Consider the following 11,889-nt stretch of genomic DNA (forward strand, 5'->3'; position numbering starts at 1 on the left):
ATCTTTCCGCTGCTCTTGTTTTAGACGCTGTTGTCGCTGTTTCTGCTGTTTCTACTCCTAACGCATACCTATTTCTCCATACAACCCAACCCCTTATGTTCCGTAGTGATTGCTCCTCCAAGCTCTCAAACATGAAGAAGAAGAAGAAGAAGAAGAGGGATAGCCTTAGAAGCGTTTATTTGTCAAACAAGCCACTGGTGGCTGTTAAGGTTCTCTGCTTCTCTGTCTTCTCTCGTCTTGTGTTGCTTTTTGTTTCTACCTATTAATGAATTTTTATAACATGATTAAATCTCTGATTTAATTTGCTTTGGAGGTTAGAGGCTGTTGTATAGTTCCTTCCTTGCTTTTAACTATAGTGTAGGTTGGTGTTGCATGGGCAAATTCTCTATAACTAAGGTACTGCTACGAGAGAATTTATTAAAAGCATAATATAAATAAGGGTTTATTGTTTGTGCAGTGAAATGATATAAGATTTTGTACCATCGTTATAGGGAACTATATAATTATAATATTAAATTTTTATTTCTCTTTTTTCGGAAATTTTTCAATATTATAGTTATGTATGTCCATAATACATATTTATAAGAGGTGACAGTATAAATTTTGATATCCTCTGACAGAACACCTGACGAACCCTATAAATAATATAGTTTTCATAATGTTCTAACTAAGTAAGCACAGCACAAATATTTAAAGGAATGCCAAGTTTTTAAACGAGTGAAGTAACTGTTTGTTTCATTTTGTAACAAACCAAATAACTTGGCAATGATGAAACTTGGTGTTGTGCATGGACTAAATTCAATTCAGTAACAGGTGAGTATTGGGTACCCAATAAGCACCGGTGTGGTATCTGGTACGGGTATGACAACTATTTAGATATTCTTTCTATGCTTTTTCCTTATTTCTCCTGAATATTTTCAATCTTAAATGTTCATGAAATTACTTTTGTGAATGAAAATTCTATATAATACTGGGTAATTTCCTTTTAATTCTGTTCGTCATGTTAACTTAATGAAGCAAACTAAGGGTGGTGAGGTTTACTGTTAATTCAGTGGAAGTCAAATTGCTAATGTGGATAGCGAAGCATGCTATAGTCATGCTCGTGTTTCTGATACTGGTCTGGTCTTATAGTATTGTCAATTTAAGAAATGGCATGTGTTTGAATTATTGTACAATTTTAGAACTTTTTCAGTGTTAATATGCTTGTGTGCCTAATATGCTGTCCTTAAATCTTGATAGCCACAGAAGATACTAGTATTGAGTAACCAATAAGCACAGGTGCCAAACACTTATCTGGTACGGGTATGACAACTAATTAAAAGTACCCATGCATCTTGGTAGAGAGAAACGTTAGCCACAGAAGATACTAGTATTGGTAATATCTATGGAGACAATGAAACAAGTCCTGTTTAGTTCTTCTTAAAGCAGGAAGCAAACATAAAAAACAAAATTTAGATATTCTCTTTGTTTTTTCCTGTTTTTCCTGAATATTTTCATTCTTAAATATTAATGAAATTACTTTTGTGAATGAAAATTCTATATCATATTGGGTACTTTTCTTTTGGTTCTGATTCGTCATGTTAACTTAATGAAGCAAATAAGGGTGGAGAGGTTTACCGTTAATTGGGAGTCAAATTGCTAATGTGGATAGCGAAGCATGCTTTAGTCATGCTTGTGTTTCTGATACTGGTCTGGTCTTATAGTATTGTCAATTGAAGAAATGGCATGTGTTTCAATTATGGTTCAATTTTAGAACTTTTTCAGTGTTAATATGCTTGTGTGCCAAATATGCTGTCCTTTTAATTTCCCATTCCACGTGTGAATGTGCTTTCAAGTATATTGACAGCTGTTCTTCACAGGAAGTTGGTATTCCATTTGATTACTGTGATATTGTTACCTCTACAACCCACAAAAGTCTCCGAGGTCCAGGGGGAGGCATCATCTTTTATAGAAGAGGGACAAAACCCAGAAAGCAACGCATGGTTCTAAACCGTGGAGATGATAGTACTTATGATTTTGAGGAAAAGACAAACTTTGCTTTATATCCATCATTACAAGGAGGTCCTCACAATAATCACATTGCTGCTCTTGCCATTGCCTTAAAACAAGTTAAAACTCCAGAGTACAAAGTATACATGCAACAGGTGAAGGAAAATGCAAATGCGTTAGCATCTGCTTTGTTGAACAGAAAATGCAGATTAGGGACTGATGAGACTGACAACCATCTGTTGCTTTGGGTTCTGACTACACTCAGATTAATTGGTATTTTCTGCCTCTACTTTTTGTAATATGTCTTAAAAATTATAAAAGCATTTGAATTGATTTTGCTGTACTTTCCTTAATAATAAAAATTATTATTTGATACGCCATTGGTGGAAAATAATGCAACTATATCATCAAATTAGATTTTATTATTTCTTTTCTTATCAAATTAAAATTTTATGATTTTGTTATATGTCTAGAAATTAGAAAATAAAGACTAATAATATTTATATAGAGAAAAATACTTATTAGGGGGAAGTTCAAACAACTCTGATTTGGCTTGTTTTCACTTTACCAGCTATTTGTTTAAAACATATTTTCTCCTCTTGCTAACATATCACCCCTTTAGGTTTTTCTTCAGTTTTTTTAACTGATCAAGCGACCCCGGTGACCAAGCTGGACATGAATTGTGAAATATTAGTAGTTGTTTTTTTTAGGGTAAATGTTTCATTTTTAGATGTACTAAATTGGGTTCTTGTTTTCTAAAATCATATTGTTTTTTCTTTATATAGGCCTTTAATTGGTGTCAAAAATCTAAGATTTTAAGCAATACATGTAAGATTTTTAGGTTTAAGGATAGGTTTTGACCAAGAACTTGGCGGATTGAAAGTTGATTAAAAATGTCTTAAACTAGGGGTTTGTTGGAAGATATATAAAGATTAAGCACAAGATTTCGGGAGCTGTGAATACTTCTTATGACATAAGGTTTGGTGGTATAATGTGGGCTATTGGCCATTTTTTTTTTGGGTCCTTGCCCCTTGGCTTTTGGGCCATTCAGCATCAAAATCAACATCATATATATCTCAAATTAGTTGGAGTCAGCGGTCGATGGACCCAAATAAAAAGGAAAAATTTTTTTGAGAGAAAAGAAAAATAAATGAGAGAAGAAATAAATAAATAAATAAAGTGAGAACTTTATTGAATTGTAGTCTTTTGCACCAATTCAAGTGAAACAAATTATAGTCTTATTATACGCAGGAAGCCATAAACTTATAATTTTTGTTTGGTTATGAAGACAAATCCAGCCAAGGGCTGTGCAAAATAACTGAACTGCATTTTTTTGAACCAAATTGGAGTTATAAACTAGTTTAAAAACTGAATCGAACCAAAAGAACTGATTTGGAAAACCGGTTCGAAACCAATTCAGAACTGGTTTGCATATCCAAACGGATCCTAAACTGGTTCGGAACAGCTTATAAATCATAACCTGATTTTGAAACATGAATCGGTTCTGAACTGGTTCCAAAACGGTTCAGGAAAAATAAAATTAGTTCGGATTAAATAAAATAGTTTGGTTTTTTGAACCGAACAGGTTCTGTTTCAGTTCAACAAAAAAACCAGTTTGGGTCGAACCATGCCCACCCTTAGATCCAGGAAATACTTAAAATTATAGTAAACAGATGAGAAGTTAAAGATAGAGGGGATAAATAGCTTAGGTTTCATGCCTATAATATCTAAACTAGTCTAGGCTTTAAATAATTGAATTTTATAATTTTGTTCATATAACACTACATCTGTTTATGGTTCATACATCACTCTCAACAAATGTGCCATTTATGGTTTCATCTCTCCTATATGTCTGAAATTCTGGTATAGTTCCAAATTATGTGATTTTAATTAAGAATTTATTGAACTTCTGATTATTTTTTTGCAGCAAGTCCTTGATCTAAATATCTAAATTTAATTAATCAGTCTATTGAAACTAAAAAAATTCTCTAAATTCAATCAATTTCAGTTGGCAGCTACTTCCACATATTAAGCAAATGTTCATTCAAGCCACTTTATGTTATCCATATTCAGGTACTCCTGCAATGGCATCAAGAGGCTATTCAGAAGATGATTTTGAGACGATAGCTGATTCTCTTTTTAGGGCAGCTCTGCTAACCTGCACTGTGCAGAGGGAACATGCGAAATCATTGGAAGATTTTCTCAGGAGTCTTCAGAATAATAAAGATATTATTGAGCTCAGAGATGGAGTTGAGACGTGTGCTTCCAGAGTTTGCAATGCCAGGATTCAGTATTTGATTTGAACTTCAAGAGTCAGCTGCCTCCATACATCCATTACATCAATATGATACGTCTTGGCTTACCACATTTTGCGTGGTAATACATTAGGTTTTGTTCCTAGCTCATATTTCCACAAAGTTAGCTCGTGTAAATTATACATGCAAATTGAAGTAAGATCATATTGCCATGGTCATACATCACGCTGAGTAACTGTCTGCTTAGTGCTGACATTGATATTGTACAAAGATTTACCTTCTCCCCAACCACAACTTTTTTCTTCGTTTAAGAAACTTGTTTAGGATAAAGATGATATTGATGTTGATGTTATAAAGAAACTTTAGTAATTACATGACAATGCTATAACAGGAAGTACATAGAGGTTTTACTTTTTAGTGCTCATCTTGATACGTCATTTGAAGCGTGCATGATATTATTTTATTTTATTTTTAAGTACATGAATTTTTTTGTAGTCATCTGGATATATTGTTCTCTGCTTATTGCTTTTTCTAGAGCTTAATTGCTTGTGGTATAGGTGAATTGAAATTTGAGAACACCATTTGATTCTACCTAAGAAGCTGTCATTGTTTCTCCATTGAAAATGATACTTTTTAAGCGGTGGAATGGCTGTTCATCTTACTACTAGTCATTGCTTTATTGGAGGGTGGCTCCCCAGAACACCATTTGTGCCCTGTTTGGCTATCGGCATGCTGGACTTTCGACATTATATTACTCATCTTTTTTGTCTGCCTGTTTGCTGCTTAAGCATTATTTTATTATTTCGTTAAAGCAGTACTCATATGAACCCTTGTAAGGAGGCAAGGCATGAATTTCCGGCAAAGGACAAAAAGCATGAGATACGGTTAGAAATGAGAAAGTGACCGCTGAGAGTTTGTGATAATTAAACATACCCCGAACCCCAACAAAGGACAGTTGAATAATTTTGAAAGAGAGGGAAGACTTGTCATGCTATGGTGAGAATTTTTCATCATCACCACCATTGCTTTCAAGGAATCAGACAAGAGCTTCCTAGCAGCAAAAGAAGTGTGCTTCTGACGTTAAAGCAGTTCAGGAATCTTTAGAGTGCACCCTATAGTCCTAAGCTTTCCTTTCTATTATTTCTGGAGTAGAATGATTAGTCATTTACTATAACAACTCACGAGAGCACCCTTTCAAACTCAATGCTTTAGAGGAAAATCTGTCACGGCCAAAGAAAAGGAATTTAAAAATCGTCTGACACTCTTACTTTCTTTGGTCATTTGTGTTTATCATACTTTCTTTATGGGGTTCTTTCAACATTTGATTTTTGGGGTTAGTCCCTTCTACGTTTGTTTTTTATCCCCCAACTGTAATTAGAGGAGGAAAATTAGTTTGGCATAAAATTTAGCTTACGAGTGCAAGACAATTATCAATATTTGTTTTCAAACCCAGAACCCATTCAATTTCTTTTTCAACTGCCAACTAACTCTTTTCTTTTCTTTTTTTTGGGTTACAACTTACAACTACGGTAACTAACTTGGTAAACAACAAAAAGACCACAAGAGAGGGGAAGGAAAAAAGAAAGAAAGAAAGAAAGAAAGATGATAAGAGGGTTAAAGGTACAAACAATCCGCATCAACTGAGAAGTGAGTTGCTAGTGATTTTCATTTACTCTACTCTGTTTTAGTTACTTGTTTGGTTGTATCTTGATAACATAATCATCACTCACTTTCACTCATGATGCTTGCTAGTTACCTATGACTGCAAAAGTCCAAAAGCTTCTTCCTCCCTTCCACAATCTCATCAAAGAAATCATCAAGCTGACAAATAATGTTCTCAGCACCAGATCTGAGCACCCCAATACACACGCTGAGGCTCTCTACTCTTTCTCTAACACCAACACCAACACCAACACCAACCTCCGTCTCCAATTCCCCTCTGAGCTCCTCCATCGCCACCCTCGACCGCCTGAACTCATACAACAACATACCCGGCGGCGCACCACTCATCTCCGCCGCCACCCTCTGCTGCAACCTCGCCGCCGACACCATCAACCCGGACCCCAGGAACAACCGACCCTCGTACCCTCCGAGAACGAACTCCGATGTCTCGGGGAAACAGTAGACCAAGCCGTGTAACAGAATCATGAGCAGCATGGAGCTAACGTTCCTCATTGCATACAAAACCCCCCTGAAACCGTTAAAGCCGTTGAGCTTCGATTCCACAGATACCCTCTCATCGAAACGCAGGGACATTGGGTGAATCCTCGTTTCCATCAAAGCACGGTTCTCCTCCTCCAACCCCACAGCTTCTCTTCGACACCCCGATATGGCTCTTAGAACCTGAAAACGACAACATCGTATTGAGTCACATGAAGAAAACATTATCTAATGTCCCAAAGAAAATAAATAAATAAATAAAAAACTGATTTTTTTTTTTGGGTACCTGGCGCGAGAGTTGTGGAGTGAGGTGGGTGTGAGAGTCGAGGGAGGAAGTGATGTTGATGCCTGCAGAGTAGTAACCTTCGATGTTAGAAATGCCAGACTTGAGGACGTGGCATGTTTCCCAAAGTTTGGAGCTTTCGTCCATGTACTCGTCGAGCCACTTGTCTCCAACTGGGAGGTGGAGCTTCTGAACCAGAAGGGTGAGTTGGTTGTGGAAGGATCGAAGGAGTGAGAGTACCCTTTGGAGAAATTGGATTGACATGAAGTTTGTTGAGATGAAGGCTCTGTCTAGGTCCTCAATTCCTCTGCTCAGGAACGTGTAGAAGCCATTCGCTGAATTGGTGTTAGTGTTGGTGGAAGAAGGACAAGGGTCCATTATGTGAGTGAGTGAGTGATTGTTGAGGCTTTGATAAGATTGTGAAAGGGAAGGGAAGGGAGGGAGATATTTAAATTGTGAGAGAGAGAGAGTGGAAGCATGAGGTTTTAAGCAAAAGAAGGGAGAAGAAGAAAAAAAAAAAAAGGTGGAAAAGAATGGAAGATAGGGAATATCTTAGAAGCTCAGGTTTCTAAGGTTAAAAAGGATTGTTGGGGGCAATGATGGGTGTTTCCTGCAGAGGGGAAAGGATGATTGGTAATATGCCATTTTCGTTGTTTAAATGGGCACAAAGGAAGAGAGGTAAAAATGAAAATCGAAAGAGATTAATAATGATCGGCGAGACAGTAGAAAGAGATACTAGTCAGGTCAATTACTACAAAGTCATCTTTAGTTGCATCTTTCTCTATGTTTCTGTCTAGTTCTAGCTTTAAACAAATAATTCTCTCCAATTTTATTCAAATGACTTATTATTAATTATGTGTATTAATAGCAAGAACCCCGTGGGAGAGGGTGCAAGTAAGTGAGATTGAGGCTTTCATGGCTCATGCAAGGTTTGACTGGTCTTCGTTTTTACAGCATCCAATTTTTCATTCTGATACAGGTCACCCTTTTGTTTTGACATTGAGTGAGATCTTTGGCTGCTTCTTTCCTCATTTTCTTCCTCGAGCTACTGAATTTACTACTCTTCTTCCACTATAGTCTATTGAAATTTGCAGTTTTGTTTTTTCCTAGATATATATTGTTCTCCTCATACGGAGGACTGGAATAATGAGGTTGCTCTTACCTGTGTCTTCCGTAATCTTCTACCACACACAACTAAGCCTTTTTTAAACCATATCTATTCTTTTCACCAGTTAAATTAAGTATTCCATTATCTTTGATATTGGAACCAAAAAAAGAATGATGCTTCCTCATGCCCTTTATCAATCTTGGTCCTTGGATTTGAATTTATTTAATTCCAAATTCTTACTTCGAAATACTTTTATCCAAACCAGAAGTATCATTGTAATGGTATATTATCCACGGCTCTGACAATAATTTTATCTTCTACACACACATAAACATAAAAATATGCAGAGTCTATAGAAGAGAGAAAAAAATATATTCTTGCATACTTTTATATGTGTACAAGAAATAAAAATTATTTCCTACTTGTTTATATATATCCACGCTATTGATTGAGTAGGCCTTACTACCCCATCAAAGCGACAGATATCGGTTGAAAAAACGATTTTAAACTGTATCTGCTTTGTGATTGTGCAGTATTGCAACTGGGTCCCATAATACGGGTATCATAACATGGGTTTTAATGGATTGATTAATTTTAGTCACTAATTGATGGCCACGAAATGTTTCGGGTAAAGACACCACGAGTATTTTCCTTCTCTTAATTCTCTTTTCAAAGAATAGTGTTATATTATGTACGCGATTCTTCATGTGGACCTTTTTTTATCTTTTTTTTTTTTTTTTTTTTCCTAGTTGGGAGAGTGGGGAATGGGGGACCTTACAATTTAATAATGCATTGGGGTATGTACTATCTTATACAATTTGGTTAAGACGAGTGCTCGTGGGTTTTTGGAGAATGGGACATCTTAGAAGCATGTTGGTCTTCTAAGATTACATTGGAAAGTGAATAAGGATATAGGGATAGATAGAGAAGAAGATTGCAAAAGAACATTATCATGCGCACCCCTCGTATTGACTCAGTTAACCGAAGTCAGCTTAGATAAATCTGTCCTCTATAGTTTATAATAATTCGAGTTAATTCATAAGGTGTAAATGCAAATATTTTTATAACATTTTAATTATATGTTGCATATATTATAGAATTTTATTTTATTTCATTTTTTTATAAGTATTATCAAAGTTAAACTCTTTTCAATAATATGATAACATATAATAAAAAAAGGGAAATCAGTTTGCCATGTTGTAGGAATGATATTGTTTCGTCCTGCAACAGAATCTGATTCCGTATCCTGACTTTTTTAACAGGATTCGATTTCGAATCCTGATTTTTTTCTAAGTGTGGGACCCACGTTTGATTTGTGTGTGCAAGTAAGAAACTCTTGTCATGTGACATAACAAAAAATGAACCCTAAAAAAAATGCAATGAAACCATATAACCAAAATCCCAACAAACTATCAATGCTTTAAAAAAAAGAAAAAGAAAAAGGAATTGAAAGCTGGAGAAACTACCCTACTTAAATGGCAAAAATATGCCCAAGCTTATTTGGTTAAAGGGAAATCATACATGAGAAGAATTATCTCACGTAGCAGAGATAATATCATAAGCAGGACTCACAGGCCAAAAGCAAGAGGAGAGAAAATAAAAATAAAAATGAGATTTACCTTTATTTTGTGCGTATAAGAACTTGACTTTTGTTATGTAAAACGAGATAAATATAACCTTGATTAAAAGTCTACTTTAAATCAAAATCGCATTCTTAATAATTTTTCTTGTTCAAGTGGGATGGCATGAGACAAAATTTTATTGGAGTTGTGCAGAATATAGGAGAAAGTTTAAGTTATTTCAGGAGGATATTTGATGGCTTAAATTTATGACATTCTTTTAACTTCTTCAAGATCCGGTAGAGTGGAGTGTGGTCCCACTATGATTTTAGCATGAAAAGATTGAGATAATTCGTGGTTAATCAGCCATGATTATCTCAACAGTTGGTATCATCAGTTGGATTTTTTGTGTGTGTATAAACTACAATTGAGATAATTATATTCGAGTCAGAAACATTTACATTATAATGTGGTTAGTTTTCCTAAAAGAATTTTTTTTATATTCACAATGACTTAGATGTATACGTGCTTATTGTGTATTAACTTTGTTGTGCACCTATTTTATTCGGAATTAACTGCATTAGTTGTGTAATATGTTTGAAATTAATATTATTTTGGAAAAATTTAATTTTAATTACGACATTTAGGTTTCTTTAGTTAAACATCATGTGTTTATTAAGGTGCCGTTTTAAAACTTCAAACAAAAAAGTTGTGACCCCTTCCATTAATTCTTGGGAGCGAAGTAAAACGTATAAGGAGAATCCAAACGTTGCTTAATGAGAAGGGGTAACAGTGGATGTAAAATTTGGTGGTGGGTAATCATCTATAGCTAGGAAAGATGCCGTTTCCTCAAGCGGATAGCAGAACAGTCTTATGATTCATGTGAGATTCAATAAAAATAACAAAAGTGGAACAAGTTTGTTACCAAAAAAAAAAAAAAAAAACACTAAAGTGGAACAAGTAATTTTGCAATGTACAATGGCTACCCTTATTTGGGCCCATTCATTAATTATTAGAGGGAAGGATTTGCCAGGCCAAATGTCTGTCATCCTCGTCATGAATTTTACCCAGAAAGTCTCTGCAAAAGAATATTTCATTTTCTTAATAATGCTCTTCTTAATTAGATGTATACACATGGATGGTCCACAGCTTCTAAGGAGTGAACATGATACAAAATAGTTATTGTTATGTATCATGTAACACAGGTAAAAGTGGGTGAAATTTATCAGAGAAAAAAGAGAAAAAAATAATTGAGCCTCATCTATTTTTATTTTTATTTTGTGTTACATGAGATAAATTGTCTCATGTAATAAAAAAAAATTATATTTCTTTGTTAATTAACATAAATTTAGTTGGAATTGACATTTAAAAGGAAATAGAAAGTATCATGAGCATTGGAGAGAGAGAAAAAGTGTGTGTATGTGCATGTGAGTGAGTGAGTGATATTATCCAATTAACTATTTGAGCAAAGGTGGGTAGGGCAATGGAGAGGGTGTAAGGAGGATGTAGCTTCGTAAGACTAATCTTGACAATTTGTTTGCATTATTAATTCCCAATTTACTAAGAAAAACTTCAATCAACCGAGAGCACAAAATTTGGTGCTCTCTTTTATTGAATAAGGAAAAAAAAATTCTTTTTACTCATGCTTTTTTTTTTTTTATACTTTTTTGTAAGTCTTAAATTTTTTTCCTATTTAGTAAAAAAGAGCATCGAGTTCGGTGCTTTTGATGTATTGAAGTTTTTCTCCAATTTATTTGGGTTTCTATGGGACCACTGACACCACTGACATTCTTCCTGACCTTAAATTCTGATATGGTAGCACTTTTTCGGTACCACCGATGTACATATCGGTACTCAAAATAGAAAACTTTGAGGACTAACAGAGAAATACACAAAATGTATGAATTGAAATGATATAAGATTTTTCTAATTAAGGAAAATAAGAGTATTAAATTCAGTACTCTCATAATATTAAAAAAAAATATCTGATATGGGGTTTCTTTGAAAGCCCACTTTGATTTAAGAGTCACGACAATTATAAGTCTAGTGCAAAGCAAATTAGTTTAGTGATATATAGTTAGATTTTAAGATTTGATATATTTAAATTTTGAACAATGATTGGTATTTATTAAAAAATAAAATTTGCTAAAGCTATTAAAATATAAATTCATGATCATGAGAGAATCATTTAGCATAATGGATGAAAAAAGATAATCGTTAATATTGTGAAATGTGTTAATGTATATTTTGTAACTGTGACTATTTATTTTAAAGAATTTGAAATTATAATATGTAGTATTATTTAATGTTATAAAAATCGAACTAGTGATCAATTCGGTCGGGGTACTAGGTCAGTGAATCACTAATTCAACCGGTGGTTTACTGATTAAACTGCTTAATCTGAATTTATAAGAAAGTATATAATAAATATTATAATAGTGATAAAATATCTCAAATGAGGGATTGACATAGCGGCCGGTTGGTGCCTCTTGCTTTATACTATGTCATCTGATTCAATGCATAAAATAGTTTTTT

The 11,889-nt window shown here is 34.3% G+C and overlaps 2 protein-coding genes across 3 annotated transcripts; one reads left to right on the forward strand and one right to left on the reverse strand.

The window, feature by feature from the left end:
• The first annotated feature begins 74 nt into the window (after positions 1-74).
• Positions 75-4,661, forward strand: LOC133286164 (serine hydroxymethyltransferase 7-like). Its single transcript, XM_061483542.1, has 3 exons — positions 75-209; positions 1,860-2,262; positions 4,063-4,661. Exons 1-3 carry the CDS (start codon positions 96-98, stop codon positions 4,290-4,292), a joined length of 747 nt encoding a protein of 248 aa, XP_061339526.1. The 5' UTR covers positions 75-95; the 3' UTR covers positions 4,293-4,661.
• Positions 4,662-5,758: 1,097 nt separating this feature from the next.
• Positions 5,759-7,285, reverse strand: LOC133286178 (uncharacterized). 2 transcript variants are annotated; one of them, XM_061483561.1, is made up of 3 exons: positions 6,691-7,285; positions 6,365-6,587; positions 5,759-6,331 (listed from the first exon to the last, which is right to left on the reverse strand). In XM_061483561.1, exons 1-3 carry the CDS (start codon positions 7,063-7,065, stop codon positions 5,997-5,999), a joined length of 933 nt encoding a protein of 310 aa, XP_061339545.1. In that variant the 5' UTR covers positions 7,066-7,285; the 3' UTR covers positions 5,759-5,996. The 2 variants fall into 2 exon arrangements, with proteins under 2 accessions (XP_061339545.1, XP_061339544.1); XM_061483560.1 differs by having other exon boundaries at positions 5,759-6,587.
• Between the last annotated feature and the right edge of the window lie 4,604 nt (positions 7,286-11,889).

Source organism: Gastrolobium bilobum, unplaced genomic scaffold (assembly GCF_033153095.1).
Source record: "Gastrolobium bilobum isolate Gb01-03AN ecotype WA unplaced genomic scaffold, APGP_CSIRO_Gbil_v1 utg26470, whole genome shotgun sequence".
Lineage (NCBI taxonomy): Eukaryota > Viridiplantae > Streptophyta > Magnoliopsida > Fabales > Fabaceae > Gastrolobium > Gastrolobium bilobum.